Source organism: Odocoileus virginianus, chromosome 24 (assembly GCF_023699985.2).
Source record: "Odocoileus virginianus isolate 20LAN1187 ecotype Illinois chromosome 24, Ovbor_1.2, whole genome shotgun sequence".
Lineage (NCBI taxonomy): Eukaryota > Metazoa > Chordata > Mammalia > Artiodactyla > Cervidae > Odocoileus > Odocoileus virginianus.
In genome coordinates this window covers 36,733,165-36,750,758 of record NC_069697.1, presented here as the reverse complement: position 1 = coordinate 36,750,758, position 17,594 = coordinate 36,733,165, and the positions used below count along the sequence as shown (strand labels likewise).

Below are 17,594 nucleotides of genomic sequence, written 5' to 3'. Positions count from 1 at the left end.
TACCTATATGCTGGCTCTTTTTTCAAAAATAGCATAATAATACTAGGAAGCGTAGATCATGGCATACCCAGAAGTAATGTTTAAACAAGTGACAGCTACTAAAATGCCTTCTGAGGAAGTTGATCCAAGCCTGGGAAGGAACAAGGTGGGCTGCAGCTTTGGGACCGAGGTTGAATTACCAAAGGCATAGAGGAGGATATGTTGCCTGCTTCTTTACCCAGAACCCTCCTTCACTCTTTTCCCCTATGCATTACTGTATTCTCTTCAAGTGAGTATTGGATATATTTTTAAAGAATGTCATTATGGAGGGCATCAAATTATAGCATTCCAGGGTAGCCAAATGTTTAAACCTGACCTGAGCTGGCAAGTCTCTTTTCTTAATAAAACCACACGATGCTTGTGATGAAGTGGTCTTTAAATGGTTTTCAGAAATTATTGTTCTAGAGAATACATGGAAAATGGTTTGAAAGTCATATTGTTTTGTTTACGGAATGGATAAAGAACATTAGAAATGTGTTTAAGAAAGATAATAGGATCCTCTTTTCCTCCAGTTTATCCTGGACAAACCAAATAGAAGTCTATCAAAAATTGAGAAAACAGTTATGACTATTTGGCTAGAAGTCAAGGAAGGGAGCTCTGATGTAAGGACAGGAATGTTATGGGAATGGAAAAAGGCAGTTCAGGTGGTGAGAAAAGAGTTAATTCTAGGTGGTTTTCCCTCACCCTCGTATAATTTTAGCACCACTGCACTTTAAGCACTAAATCACACCAAGGAAGATAGTCAGCTTCAAAAACTCTAAAATTAATCAAGAACCACTCAACCTATGTATCAGCAGTAAGTAAAAAAATAGATACAAAATAAGATGAAATATTCCCCAGCTAGAGCTAATATAAAATGATATGATAAAAATATAACTAATATAAAAATGAAGATAATTTTATAAGAGATTGTAATGCCATTCTTGGTATTATGACATTTAAAGTAATTTGTAGATAATTTTAGTGAATTCTTTTTCTATTAGAGCACACACTGACATCAATTTAAAATAATGTCTTAGTGAAATAGGCAATTTCAGAATAAAACTTTAAAACACAGGCATGTATGATATAGCCAAGGGGATTTAGAACTCAAACAACTACAGATTGCTTAATAGCTAAAAGACCTCTATAGTCTAAAATTATTTTTAGTTAAACAAAAAAAGAACCAGCTATTGGACTTCAAATATTTTTAGGCTTCTTATGTAAGAAACCAAATTAAGATGACTGATACAAATTTCCATTTTGTTGTTGTTTTTGTAATAAAGGTTGTACTTAGTAGGTCCCATAAAAGTGTAGTTCAGGTTGCTTCATCAAGTAAGTTTTGGTGCACATCAACAGCCCTGTTATTTTTAGCAAAATATGTTTCTAGAGGACTTAATACTTTTCAGTTAAAAAAAAAAGTGTCATTTATAAGGAAAGGTTTCTCAGGATTCATTTGACAGCACTTTGGGGAACACTTATGTGCTTGCCAAATTTATATTCTCATTTATGAGTGTACTTTTGGACAATATTCAAAAACGGGCCATAAAATTAGGCCCCAAAAGCAAGAAATTAGGCTTTGACATCGGTGTTCTACTACTTTCCGTGGCATTTCTGCTGTATCATAAATATCCTTGGGTAGTGCTACCAACTGTTAGCACCTTCCCAACACCTGGCTGAACATAATGTTTGTCACTAAAATTGCAAAAATAGAAAATGCAATGATTATTCTTTTCATATCTGCCCCTGCCCCACTTAAATACCATATTAAACAACATTTCTTAATACAAGGCTGAGATTAAAAAACAAACAAAAGATAAAAAGACTTTGATTCTCTGAAACGTTTAGTCTGATTCTTAATACTAACCTATGCTATGTGAAATTTGGAAATGTTTTGGAAAAAGAATAACTGAAGTTAAAATGGATAATACAAAACTATGCAAACCGTTGCATCCCCAAATCAAGTTTCTATTGTTATATTAGAAGCTTACATGCATAGTTTTATGTAGATTTTTATTTAGACAAGAATATTAAGTGTGTGCATGTTTCTACTTTATTTCTAATGCCAAAATACAGTTGCAGAATGGAGATGGATGTAAGTAAGATGTCATCTTTATTTGATGTAATCCTTTGAAGTTTTTATGACTTGGCCTAATGACAACAGTTACCAGATTCTTTCTTAAGGAGGTCATTTTGGTTGATGACTAACTCACTTTTAAATTCTGTGTTGGTTAAGTTAAGCTAATATGGTCAGATAAATAACCTGCTGGAAGCTGTCAATATGATTTTTAGTCTGAATGATACTGCTGTATTTTAAACAATCATAATAGTTGGCTAAGTCTTTTCTACAGAAAATGCCCTTGGGTATTTATTATTTCCAGATGTTCTGTTAGCAGAGTTCATATCCAAAGCATATTCTCTTTGCTATTCAGACAAACTTAATTTTGAACCATTTACTTGGAGATGTTGTTCCAGATTCATTAGTACTCTTTCTTAAAAAAATATGAAATATTTCCTTTGTCTGAGATAAAAGGGCTCTAATGACCCTATTAATGGAAAATCATGCACTAAAATTACATTTTTTTTTCCTTCTAACTCCTTCAGAGTAGCTACATGAAAGATCTGCATTTATCTTAAAGCTGGAATATACAATTTCAAATCTAGAATTAGTCCTAGAGGTCATCTAGACAGTTCCCATCCATTTTTACTACAAAATTTAGATTTCGAGAGAGACTTGCCTTGAATTACCCATGTATTTTGTGACAATTATCTTGGAACCTCAATTCAATTTTCTGATAATAGACGTCTTTCAGATAGTAGGAATAAATAAAATCTATAGTTAATTTCTAAAACTTTTGTAGCTAAGGCTTTAAAATTTTAATACTTTAATATTCTAAGACATTCAATAATTAATTTGGTATAGTAGCCAGAAGTCTACCAAATCTGTTGTAGAATTGCTGCTATGAAAGTTACTGATTGCAGTCGTGCTCTGCTCCCTTTCCCATTATTGTCCAGCACATGCTAATAAATAGTGGTTGCAGTTTTAAGCATCAAGGGAAAAGTAAAGCCAAAGACATTTATTTTAAAAGGTTGAATTACCTCCTTTTGGGTTATTTAGTGTTGTATTTGTATGGTTAACTCAGGGACCTTGGCTATTTGTGAAAGCAGAAGGACAATGAGACTGCCGTCATGTTAAAAGTTAGTGGAACTCTTGGTGTTTAATCAGGATTTAGACTTCTGCAGTATCTGGCATAAATACTCACACTGTGTTCAAGAATTCCTATATTCAAATTATTAAATAACCAAATGTGGATTTATGTTCAAAATTATTATTTAAGCATGGCATGCCTTAATTAATTCAAAAAGAGTTTTACATTAATCAATTTAATAACTATAAAATTAGGAAGGACAGATTAAAGTTTCATGTGGTATACACCCAAAGTTAGACAGACATAAAACTGTGCATGCACTTACCACCCTTCACCCGCTAACACACTCACTCTTAGTGAAGACATCCAGAAGAGATTCACTTATATAGGCAGAAAGATGTGTGCAGATCATCATTGCTAAATCAAGGAGAATAGTTGAGGTAGTTTTTCAAGTATTTGGGTCAGAAAAACACACATTTACCTCAGATACTTGGATAATTGCCTTTGCTTTCCACTTGCTTTGGCCAAGAAAATTTGCCACAGAGACAGACTAAAGATTCCATCTCATCAGTCCTTGTAGGCTGAGACAGGGAAATGGCCCGCCTGCCCACAATGGCTGGAACAACGACTGACCAGGCGCCATTCAGAGGCATCCTGACCCTACTTGGCTCTACACCACAGTAATACATCTATTAATAGTGAAGACTGCCCAGAAATTAAGCTTTCTCATTTCCACTGAGAATCAACTAATTCACAAGCTACTAAGCGCCAGTTCTCCATAACTGTTAATTACTAAAGCTGAAATAATAAGCTGAAATACATATTTGTTTATAATAAATGCAGAATTTAGAAGTAGCTTGATTGTTTCAAAGCTAGAACTTATTAGCAGTTCTATTTATAAAAGCTCTAGTAAAAATAGCAGCTTTGCTAAATACTGCTAAAGTTACAAAGTACAGTAATAATTTGAAACTGTATTTTTCAATGTCAGTTCAATGTATATTGACATAAATTTAAAGAAATGTTCAATTATATCAACAAAATATGTAGTTCTTTCAGAATGAGTTATGATATTTTAAACTTTAAGATGGATCTTGCAAGTGATTTAGTTTAACCCTTCATTTTACAAATTCAAAAATCAAAACATAACAATATGAGGGTTATAAACTGGTAAATGACACTATGAAGGATGCACTGATATAAATTTAATTACTTTTTTTCCTCATTGAAGTACTGTGAGAGAAGTTTCATTGCAGTATTTCTTCTTTTCTTCAATTAATTGCTCTCTTTGTCTAATAAGCTAACTGGTCAGGTTTTGGCAAACTGGAATTTATTCTTTGCTATAGTGGGTTTATATCCAGGGCTCCCTTAAAAAAACAGTCAACAAACTTGCTTCTCCTCACTCTGATTCCAGGAAAGCTTTACAGAACTTAATAGCCTGGCATGTTGTTAAAAACTTCATTTCACTGATCCATAATGATCTTAATATATTAATGTCTAGTTATTAACCAGACAGTAAAACCAAATTAAACTGACAATTATGTCAAATTACAAGAGGGGTGCAGATAATCAGTGATATACACAGGTCTTTATGAGCATGAATAAATGGCAATTGGTTCATATTTTAAAAATTAATTTTAATTTATGTTGGCAAAATATATGTTTATAGCTCCAATCTTTATGCTGTGAAAAGACACATATAAATATAAAAATATAAAATAAAAATATCTGTTATTACATAATTTAATGTATAATATATGACAAATCATATACTATAATAATAAAATACATATTGCAAGTACACTTTTATTATTTTATGCAAAGATATATAGTATTTACTAAAGGTTTAGTTTTACCATGCACTATTTTAAGAGATGGATAGTGTTATTATCCCCATTTTACACAGGAGGGAACTGAGTCCCAGAGAGGCTAAGTTACTTGCCTAAGGTCATTCAGCTACTAAGCAAAAAATAAGATTTGAATATAGGCAGTCCGGCTTCACATATAGTGCCCAGTTCATTGCTGCAAAGTAATGTAATTAATCACTAATTCAAATATATTCAGAGATAAAGTAATCAATATGAAAAGTTAAAATGTAGGCCTTTTTTATAAGAAATGTTCATTTTATAGAAAAGTTACTGATGCAAATTTTGCAATTTTATTTTTGCCCATAATGTATTTATGATAGGTCTAATGACAAGAGAAAACTATAATATTTTTTTTCCTCTAGTCAACATTATAAATTATAATCACAATAGCAAAAAGAGTAAATAAATCATAATAGATAGTTTTAAACTTGATTTTTACAATGTGATTTTTGGCCTTAAAAATAGTTCATTCAAAATGTTTAAATGTTTTAGATTAAAATGTGTGTCTACAGAACTTTCGTATAAACTTTTTTCAGGTCATCCTAACAAAACTTTTGCGTGTTAGAAGTGCAAGGACTTAACTTTCTCACTTCTCTTTAATATTTAACTTCCCCTGATATAAAATCAGATCAGATAATTTGTGCATCCTTTTTTGATGTTGATATATGGTTTGTTTTTTCAAATTAGTTAAATTGTCCACCCAAAAACACTGAGGCATTGATAATTAGAAGTTAATTTACAGAGTAAACTTTTAAGTTACTTGAAATTAGAATTTCTTAATGTCTTCTCTTCTTGTTTCATTTTATTTAAAAAAGAAGAGAAAATGCCTGAGCTTCATTATTGAAAAAATAATCAACAGAAGACTCAATGGCATATAATTCTTTTTAGGCAAAACAATTTTTTTGGTATGATTTTTGTGAAATCTGCCACTTCGAGTCTCAGGAATGTGCGATTAGTTCCTCATGGTACCTTTTGCAGACTGGCTTCCTGCTACCCCCATTTTCTTCCCACCAGCCAACCTCACTAACCTGGGAATTTGACTGGGTCCCAGAATATTTTACACCTAAGCAAAAGAAAATAAAGGAAATCAGAGAAAACCTTTACCCTCTAAACCTGTGGTCAGTTTAAGAAGCTGCAGAGAGGGGATTCTTGTCCTTTTGAATTCCTATCACATAGTTCCTCTGACTACCATCATGACTGAGGTTAAGTGAGATAGACTTAAAGAGAAGGGCAGAGATTTTGAAAGGGTAATCCAACTGACTGTGAACCTCCATTGGTATTCTCCAAAGCCAGCTATTTCATGGTTTACACCTTCCCTATTTCCTCCTTAAAGCTGACTACAGGATCCCGTCCTTGTGGGCTAGAATCCCCATACACGTGTTTAAATCTGGCTTAGGATATCTCATTAGATCAGTACAATAGGAAGCTCTCTCTGCCAAACACTTTTCCATCATAACGTTTAACTGACCGATACACTCATGAGTGAATGCAGATTCTGGAATAAATCCAGAAGATTTTTTTTTTCCAAAAAAATAAAACATCATTTTGATTTCTAATTGTCCAATGCTAGTAATAGTCATTCTGTGGACATGGGATGAGGTGAGGAACTTGGTTGGGGTCCATGTGCATTTCCCAGGACACTGCTGGGACACCAACCCCTTTATCTGAAAATAAATTGGGATGAAGGTAAGCAAGAGCTAGCAAAATTAAAAGGATATACTTGAATCTGCCTCATTAAAAAAATGATATACAAAATTATGAATTTTCAATATTCTTAGCAGCAAATAATGTGTGACCCACTAGAATGTAGGTGTGCCAGAGAGTAGTCTGGACTTGCTCACACTGAGGAATATACTCCTGAGCATCAGCTCACTACATTCTTCAGGACCTCAACAGCCAGCGTTTGAGCCCCTTGCACATCTCTGAGAATTTCTTCAGGGGCAAGGGACTGTTCCGGAATAGAACACACGAGGTGCTTCTGATTGTGGTTTAAACAACTTGGAGGACCACGATTTGATATATTCCTTCAAAGGCTGGAAGCTACTGTTACTAATTCAAGAAATAGCAGTCTAATGTGCAAGTGTTTAGGGAGACTTCCTGTGTGACTGTTCACAACGCCTTCTCTCTGCAAAACTAGCAAGACTTCATTTGAAAGGGAGAAAAAAGAATATCTCAAAAATTATCAACTTCAGCTCTCATCAAAAGACTTGGAATCTCTTACATTTGAAAGACACATAGATGTGACAAATGCATTATATAACCTTTGTTGCCATTTATCATAGGACTAAATTTGTAATAAGTAGTCAGCAATTTTCCTAGCAAGTTTTTCTACACACTATTACTCCTATTTAAATAACTATAACTAGGAGGATACTAGTGGTTACAAATAGCCTAATACTATCCCTAGTTATAGTAAGGAAACATAGGAGGATGACCATCTTGTTAATGTCATGATTTTCTATAATGGTATATTATACTAGTATATGCATAAAATAGTCTGGCTTTGGTATTAGGTGAACATAGATTAAAAAAGCACTTCACCTGCTGAATAACCTGGGGTCTTGTAGGTCTCAGAGTCCATATTTATGTAAGAGAATAATAACACCTCCAGTTCACGTGTTGCCCATGATGACTTTCTATAAACATTTTCTTTTACTTCCCTCCCCTTTTGCCATGATGTCCATATAGACATATATAATAAATATATTTCTCAAGACACAGGTTCCTACAACTTCCAGCCCCAATCTCTGATTAATTTTTTTAAGTCACAGCTTAACCCTCAGGCTTTTTTTCTTAATTAGAAGCCTTGAAGGCATAAACATATTTTGAGTAGGTAGATTGTTCTATGTGGAGGGAAATTACAAAGGCTTTAGGAGTTTTTTGTTTTGTTTCATTTGTTTACAGAGGGGAAGAGGGGATTCAGTTACAACTCTTATTCTTTAGAAAGTCAGCCACTATTTCTGAGGGAAACAGGTTGAACAGGCCAAAGCTTGTCTCTTCAGGCTTCTCCTTTTTGGACTGTCATCTACAGTGTCTAGAAGTTGTTCTTTGTTCGTATTTCAACTTACCAATTAAGGATATATGACAAATTTTCAAAGTACATGGCTTCCTGCTCCTAAATGGGCATCGACACTTGCCCTTCAGCCTTGATCTTTCCTCTTGCAGGTAAAAACAGAAAAGATGGAGAGAAAAACATGGTGGATCCTTTTCTCCCCGTCTGTGCGAGCCTGCCTCCAACCTGGTGATCGCTGACACTCACTATTTGTGTGAAAACTTTTTTTTTTTAACACATTATACTAGATTTTACTAATTAATTCAATATTGTAGCTTCTGAAGTTCCCCCTGCCAAAATCCAATTCCTAGAGGATTTTTTTTTCCTTTTGAACACCTAAACATACTTTGAACAGAAAGATAGTTGAAAATAATTATATAGCTCTACTAATACCTGAAAACTGTCTGCTGAACTAACCCAGTACATCATATGATGGCCAAGTAAAATTTTTGTGTTTTCATGTCCTTTCTTTGAAATTGCATACCTCAGAAATTAGCTCATTATCTGAAAAAAATATGAAGAATTGATGAATTATAATACAAGAGTATTGCCACTGAATGGACTGTTTGATTTACCCAAGCAGGTAATGAGCAATCCTGTTGTCAAATTCACTAATGAGTCATCTTAATTAGGATGTAAGCTAAGGGGCATTATTCCAGTGGCCTTCTGTACCCTGGTTCCATATATATAATTTGGCAAGAAAATACATAAAGCAGCAAGAAACAACTGAAGCCTGCTCATGGCCCTGTAGGGTTTTTGGAACAATTCCTGGAATTGGGAAGTGAAATTGGACAGCATGTGGAGAAAACTGTCATCTCAGTAGCTAGATTTAAGTGAAAATAACAAAGTGATTAACAGCATGTATACATATTTAATTGTTAACTCCTAGTTCAGCCTTTTGGATCTTTATTTTGAAAGGAAGGTCAAGACTTTTTGGAAGGACATGGGTAGAAATGAGAGAGTAATATTGGAACTGCTTAAATTTCATTATTTGAAAATATTTTCCTTTCCCCTCTTTGGCCAAACAAACATTTTTAAAATTCTTATTTCTTCACAAGAAATACTTTTGCTCTTCTTAAACAAGCTTACTCTTAGGCATGGGATATTATATGAACATCTCCTTTAGTAACTGTAGCATTCCCATCTGTTGTTGGCAGAACTCTTTGGGAAGTTTTAAGAGAAATATATATGAATCCCAAATATTTATGTAATTAAAAAATAATTGATCAGTCATCTTAAAGGAATACATGTCTCTGGCTCGAAATGTTACTTATTTCCATCATTTTTTACTTCTCATTTTCTAGTCTCAATTATTGTCACAGAAAGAAGCATCCTAGAATGTAGACTGGGGATCTAGGACAATTGTCATTTTAATAAGATTTTTAAAAATAATGTGAGATTTTCATGTATCCATAAATATTGCCAGGGAGATGTACATGAATCAGCATTGTGGGCACCTTTTTTTAAAAATGTTTTTTTGTGGGCTCCTTAAGTGATCCCTAATTGAAAATATACCAGCAATATATACCATCATATATGAATACAGTTTGGGAAAGAATCAATAACAATTAGAAAGGAAACTACATGATAAGTATGAAAAGTGCCAGGAAAAAAAGAATGCATTTCTTTAGATAAACTGTATCAATATCAACTAAAATTACATAGATTCATTTACCTCCCTTTAACCTCATTCTCATTTCTAATGGGTATCTAAGTTCATTTCTATCAAGTAGGAGGTTAAAATACCATTGCTAGAGGTTAAAAACTACCATATTCCCATTTAATATTCTGCTTCATCTTAATACAGTTTTATGCTTCAACAACACCACACATCAATTTGTGTTATATTACCTTATGATAAAGCAGTTGTCTTAACCAATTTTCAGAGCAAAAACAGGCTCGTGGTAAAAAAAAAATGGACATCAGTTGATATATTTTTGTAAAGAAGAAGCCACCTGCCTTAATATAACTGATGTTCTTTCAGAATTGTTATTTTCAGATTATTTTATTTTAAAAGGGACAATAATTTATGCTGAACTTTTCATTAAGCTTTTCACTGACATTTAGCATTCAAACTGTTCATTAAATTTCACTATTTTAGTAAAAATAAACAGTGAACAATGGGATAAGATACTCATATGTGATGGTTTGATCTTAATTGCTTACTGAGCAATTACAAATGGAAATAGGATGACATTGGGATGCGTTTCCTGTTTAGTGTCAAGGCTTATATTAAATGTGTGCTATGTGAAGTGGAATCCCAAAAGGACCAACAGTATGTTGGATCCAATTCCAACCACAGTTGTTTAGAAAGTCAGTTAGTGTTTAAGAATAAGAAAGTGCATTAAGGTTATTGACTAAGTATTGTCACTGACTCATGATGCTTGACTACTATGCATCCTGTTTAATCTTGGAGGATCCCAGTTTCAAATCTTCTATACCACTTGACTTAAGGGAAAATGAGTCTCAACTATTGATGGAATGAATAATGGGATCCATGTGTCTTTTTCAATTTACAATAGCTAGAACATGGAAGCAACCTAGATGTCCATTGACAGATGAATGAATAAAGAAGTTGTGGTACACATACACAATGGAATATTACTCAGCCATAAAAAGGAATACCTTTGAGTCAGTTCTAATGAGGTGAATGAACCTAGAACCTATTATACAGAGTGAAATAAGTCGGAAAGAGAAAGATAAATACTGTATTCTAACACATATATATGGAATCTAGAAAAATGGTACTGAAGAATTTATTTTCAGGGCAGCAATAGAGAAACAGATATAGAAAACAGACTTATGGACATGGGGAGAGGGGAGGAGAGGGTGAGATGTATGGAAAGAGGAACACGGAAACTTACATTACCGTATGTAACATAGATAGCCAACAGGAATTTGCTGTCTGGCTCAGGAAACTCAAACATGGGCTCTGTATCAACCAAGACGGGTGGGATGGGGAGGGAGATGGGAGGGAGGTTCAAAAGGGAGGGGATATATGTATACCTATGGCTGATTCATGTTGAGGTTTGACAGAAAACAACAAAAGTATGTAAAGCAATTATCCTTCAATTAAAATATAAATTAAAAAAATATTGATGGAGAAAATATAGTCAACTTGTGTGAATAATCATTTTGAAAAAAATTTTTCCCCTGTTTTTCCTCAAATGTCTAAAAGAAGAAATGATGGAATTGAGAAATAATTGTATTTCTGTTCATTTTTTACTTCTAATTATTTTATATATGAAAGAGACTGAGTGGAAATCACATCTGTATTTTGTTCTTACATAGGTTTTTTTTTCCTAAAAAATTAGTAAATTTAAGGAAAGAGTAACAAATATTTTTACAATAATAAAAACAAAACCTTAGGATGTAATACAGTAGGAATTATATGATGTATTTATCTTCATTTATCTGAGTTAACAGATAACAAAAAAGATATAAAAAGCTATAATCAATGTATCACAGTTTTTATCATTTTCCCCAAAATACACACTAGTACCCAAGTAATTCATATTCTCCACAACAGAATAGGTCTCTAAAGGAAAGCTGTCAAGGCCATTTTTTAATTTGAATCTGGTAATATTGTTTTTAAATTATTGTTTTCACTATAGTCAACAAAAAGCCTCATGGTGAATCAGATGTGTTCAAATCTTAGCTTTAGCATTTGCTAGCTGGATGACTGTGGTTATTTTATTTAATCTGTTCATATCTGGATTTCCTCATCTATTAAGGAGCGAAAATAATGTGCTTACATTTTAGGGTTATTTGTAAGAATTATAAAAGACTCAGATATAATAAGGACTTACTAAAATATATTATTTTGCTTGCCTGTAGTCAGTGATTTAATAGTAAATACATTGAGGACCTAGACAAATTTTGGAAAAGTGAGTATGGATTTGGCCAATGAGATTTCACTGAATCACAGAAGGTGGTTCATAACCACTCTGGCTATGTCCTGAAGGATGGTCAGTTTCTAAATGCCTGCCTTTGTGCTGAGGAACTAGTGGCTGCATTATTTTATTTTCTGCCACAGCACTTTTCTTTCCAGTTTGAACAGAAAAACGGAGCAAGTAACATGAGCTATACTGCTTAGAAAAGCTTTCTCCTGGGAGACAGTGCAAGGCTGGCCGGGTTTCTCTCCACAGCACCGCTCTAGTTTTGCTGCAGCCTGGTTCCTTTGTACACACCAGAGGGTCTTCACATGACTAGTTTTCCTTATCTCCAAAAAATGTACCAGAAACACCTTAATTTTGAATGGAAAGAACTGGTGTTTACCAGAACAATCTGAAAAACAGATCCTTGTTAATTATTATACAAGTATTAATCCTGTCCAACAGCTCAGATGTACAGAAAGTTCTTGAAGGTGTAACAATGATAGTATTAAAGCTAAAATTTACTAAGGGCTTTCTGTAGACCAGGCCTAGCACTACATTCCTTAAAGATTTTTATTGTAATCCTAACAACAATCTGGTCAATTTTTATTACTCCTATTTTCTCCTGTGAGAAAATGAAAGCTTAGTCAATTTGGTAAACTTGCCCAAGATAAATCAAGGCACTGAACTTAAAGTCAAGCCTTTTTTAACTCTAAAATCTCTGTACTTTAGTAGTATATTTCCTCTCAGGTATTTCCTAGGGGATATATGTATTTAATTACTACATGGAAAAAATCTACTTGTAAATTACTACCAAGTTATATTGCCACACTATGGTTTTGGGGTTATCAACCAACTCCTTTCCATTTATTTTCTCAATTTCACCTTCTTAATGTGATACAGTATTTCAGAGCAAATGAAAGAATGGAGATTGTACTGTGTATAACTGTTATGTTTACAGAGCTCTGAAGGTCAATGTGATAAATTTATTTATGTCTTCACCAAATATTTATTAAGAAGGGTCAGTATAGACCAGACATATATCAGAGAAAAAAATGCATAAATATAATTACAGCCTTTTGCTCCATATTGTCCCTCAGTGAATGGGATGAATTATTTTGCATACAGTGTCCCGATTAATACACTATTAACATGCAACTTTAACCCGACCTTTCCAAACGTCATTCATTTGCCATCTGAAAATTTCAGAGAGTAACAGAGGGGAAGAGATTTACACCTTAATGATAAAAGACTAACCTATGGCAATTTTGCCTTAAATTCCCTTTAACATTTTCCTTATGCTCAGAAAAAGTGTATGAATGCCTGCACTATAAGACTTTCTCTTCTTTGAAAAAAAACAGTTTTTAAGTTTTCATTTCTAATTTTTAATTTTAATACTCTGAAATATTCCACTCAGTAATTGACTTGGGCTGAGGCTTTATGTGAAGTAAGGAACCCTGTGGTTCTGATCAAGAATGTGTACTGTTTTTCAGTGTGGTCTTTACATATGGAAAATGCAACATGTTCTTTCTGAATATCAAATGTGTTTTATATAATTTATGTGGCTATTTTCATTAATTTTGGGTGGCATATTATTGTTACTTTTAATTAACTTCAGTAAGTATAAAAATACTATTACATAGTATATATTTATAAGAATCTATTTACCCTTATTAATTTATGTTTTGTGTTTCCAAATAAAATTGACTATCATAAATAGGCTGTGTCTTGTGTTATTTTACTGTTAGTAGTAATGCAATTGTGTTGTCCTATACACATTTTTCCCTTTGGGACCAATTGCAAAGAAATTGGTGCAAGTTTGGAGTGTTATCTATACCTCTGTAAAGCCCATTGAGAACAAGGCCCTGTAGATAAAGCAGCTGATCTGACATTTAAACAGGAAGGCACTTAAATAATGTGCTCATTTTCTCTAGGTGCTTTCAAGATTTCCCTTTGTATTTGCTTTCACCTAAAAGATAAACACATGTGTTTTATTTAATACTTAAAAAGTTTGCCACTTTACTAACATTGTTGATTATTTTGTTCACTGTGCCTAATTCAATCGGGGATGGCCTCCTTTCTGATGCAAAGAAAACAAGTGATGTCATTGTCTGAAATGTCTATTTTAGGAGTTCTCTGGCAACAGAACCTTGTTTAGCATTGTAAGTGACAGACACTACATTACCATCTAAAGAACTTTTTCTCACAATTTTAAAAAGAAGAAATCATGATGCAAAGTATAAGTATGTTGTAAACCATAATCCTGGTGTTCGCTACTGTCTTTTACAGTTACTTATTTGCTGTGCCATTTCACCCTTTTCATGACAAAGATCTGTTCAAAGCCTGAAAGTTACGTCTCATTTATCTTTTCATTTCTACCATTCAACACAGTGTTCTCTGTTTAGAGAATAAATGAATAATATTAATACTGAGTTATTAAGCATCTGTGAAATCCTATTTTTAACATTGTCTTATGCAGTAATTCTTCTGACCTAAGTTTCTTCAGTATATTATTTGATGTTTTTAGATCATGCCTGGTATGCCTGAATTAATAGTTGTTTTCTACCTTTTATATACATAGAAAATTTTTTTAACATTATTTCTATTACTTTAACTAACATGGAATGTGTTACACGAAATGATACATACAGTCATTTTCAGAAATTTTTATTCCAAGTAAAATAAATTAACTATAACATTTAGAATTATTAAAAAGTATTTGTTCCATTTTGGGGAGGCAGAATGAAACTATGACTAACTATCCTCATATCTAGACACCGTCATCTGCTCTGATTCATGTATTCAGCAAAATTTCAGTAAATCTCACTATGATTAAAATCTGTTAGGTTCCTTGATGTCAATTGCATTTTATGAGTCAAAGATTATCATATATATCCTGAATAATAATGCCATTTTTAAAGGATGGCATTTATCTCTCTTCATAAAAAAGACATCATGAAATCATTTAGTAAAAACTATAAATACCATTAGTATTGTTTCTTATAGTTTATGCTTAAAAGGAATGTGGCAACACTGATTTCATTGTGTAAATATTCTTTAGATTAATTGCAAGGAAGGCAATTTTGTATTCCAATATGCACTCAATTCACTGGCTGGGATTCATTGATTCATTACCCAAATTTTTATTCCAGGCCCTCCAGGCCCTCCAGGTGGTCTGCGAATAGAAGACATTAGAGCCACTTCCGTGGCACTTACTTGGAGCCGTGGTTCAGACAATCATAGTCCTATATCTAAGTACACTATCCAGACGAAGACTATTCTTTCGGATGATTGGAAAGATGCAAAGACAGGTGAGTTCATTCGTTTGATTAATCTGTTCATGTTTTGAGATGAATTCTTTTTTATTATCTACCCTGTAATTTTCTTTAAAAAAATTATTTTTTTAGTAACCCTACACTTTGGTAGTAAACAAAATCACAACAAACTAAATGTTTTAAAGCTATAAGGGAAGAAGCAGAGTGTCTAATCTAGTAATATAATGGGGGAGCAAAGAGAGGCCTCCTGGGTTTCTTATTTAAGCTATGTATAAGTCTAAGATATATTAGGAAAAAAGTATAGAGGAGGTGCTTTTGGCAAATGGTATCTATAATATTATTTATTACCTTTTTATACAATTACATAGGTACTATAGTTCTGCATAAAAAAAGACAGTTGATCACAAAGATTAAACACTTAAATCTTACTACCATAACTCAGTATGCTCCTGTCTGGCTTGAATTTCCTCAAAACAGGTTTTATAAAAGAAGTTTAGTACCTCAACTGTTTTTCCCCTCATATTTTATTCAGATTTTCTAAAAGAAAAAAAAAATTCTAAGAGTAAGTGGGTACTTTCCCTCATGTAGAAGTTATTACCATTGTCATTTGTTATCGCTAGTCTTCAATATCACACACTAGCTTATTTTCTCATAGATATCAAAGAAGATGGAGGATTGTTTTGATAAAATAAGGCTGTTTTATCCTTGTCATTGTTGACAATATTTCTAACCAAACTTGTAGTTATCAGAATTTATTTTAGATGCATAAGGAAGAGGCATAAAATATGGCTTTTGTTGTCACAAAGGGGAGAAAAAAAGACAAAAGTAGATAGAATGCTCCTTTAAAAACAACAACAACAAGAATTAGTCCCAGCATAACTTAAACCTGCTCATTTTAATCTTTACATAATGGAATTTATTTGTTTGCTCCCTGAGAAGTTTTAATTTAAATTCACCTTTTTAGGATAATGTCTTCTTATCATGGGAAATTAATGAAATATAAATTTTAAATCTATAACAAGGGTTTAGGATACATTTTAGCGCTTCTCAGGTAGCTCAGTTGGTAAAGAATTGACCTGCAATGCAGGAGACCCTGGTTCAATTTCTGGATTGAGAAGATCCTCTGGAGAAGAGATAGGCTACCCACTCCAGTATTCTTGGGCTTTGCTTGTGGCTCAGACAGTAAAGAGTCTGCCTGAAATGTGGGAGACCTGGGTTTGATCCCTGGGTGGGGAAGATACTATGGAGGAAGGCATGGCAGCCCACGCCAGTTTTCTTACCAGGAGAATTCCCATGGACAGTGGAGCCTGGTGGACTACAATCCGTGGGATTGCAAAGTGTTGGACACAACTGAGCAACTAAGCACAGCACAGGATATATTTTAGTACTAAACAATTCTCTACAGTACCTGAATGGCCTAGTGGTTTTCCCTACTTTTTTCAACTTAAGTCTGAAGAAAGAAAATTTAGAAAGCTCAGCAGTTGCCACAGGACTGGAAAAGGTCAGTTTTCATTCCAATCCCAAAGAAAGGCAATGCTAAAGAATGTTAAAACTATCACACAATTGCACTCATTTCACATGCTAGCAAGGTCACGCTCAAAATCCTCTAAGCTAGACTTCAACAATACCTGAACTGAGAATTTAGAGCTGTACAAGCTGGTGTTAGAAATGGCAGAGGAACCAGAGGTCAAATTGTCAACATCCGTTGGATCATAGAAAAAGCAAGAGAATTCGAGAAAAATATCTACTTCTGCTTCATTGATTATACTAAAGCATTTTACTGTGTGGATCACAACAAATTATGGAAAATTCCTCAAGAGATGGGAATACCAGGCCATGTAAACTGCCTCCTGAGAAACCTGTATGCAGGTCAAGAAGCAACAATTAGAGCTGGACATGGAACAACAGACTGATTCAAAATTAGTAAAGGAGTACATCAAGGTTGTATATTGTCACCTTGCTTATTTAACTTCTATTCAGAGTACATCTGCAAAATACCGGGCTAGATGAAGCATAAGCTGAAATCAAGATTGCCAGGAGAAATATCAGTGACCTCAGATATTTAGATGATATCACCCTAATCGTAGAAAGCAAAGAGGAACTAAAGAGCCTCTTGATGAAGGTGAAAGAGGAAAGAGTGAAAAAGCTCGCTTAAAACTCAGCATTCATAAAGCATCCAGCTCCATCACTTCATGGCAAATAGATGGAGAAACAATGGAAACAGTTACAGACTTTATTTTCTTGGGCTCCAAATCACTGTGGATGGTGACTGTTGCCATGAAATTAAAAGACTCTTTCTCCTTGAAAGAAAATCTATGAAAAATCTAGACAGAGGATTAAAAAGCAGAGACATCATTTTG

The 17,594-nt window shown here is 33.6% G+C and overlaps 1 protein-coding gene across 3 annotated transcripts in view; it reads left to right on the top strand.

Moving 5' to 3' along the window:
* Positions 1-17,594, top strand: part of CNTN1 (contactin 1) — a 389,716-nt gene that overhangs the window by 289,792 nt on the left and 82,330 nt on the right. For 2 of the 3 annotated variants that reach the window (XM_070454566.1, XM_070454567.1), the window contains one exon: positions 15,112-15,270. In XM_070454566.1, coding sequence (XP_070310667.1) covers positions 15,112-15,270 — 159 coding nt within the window. Of the gene's footprint in view, positions 1-8,197; positions 11,054-15,111; positions 15,271-17,594 lie in introns of those variants that run through there. The other variant, XM_070454568.1, reaches the window with a different exon arrangement.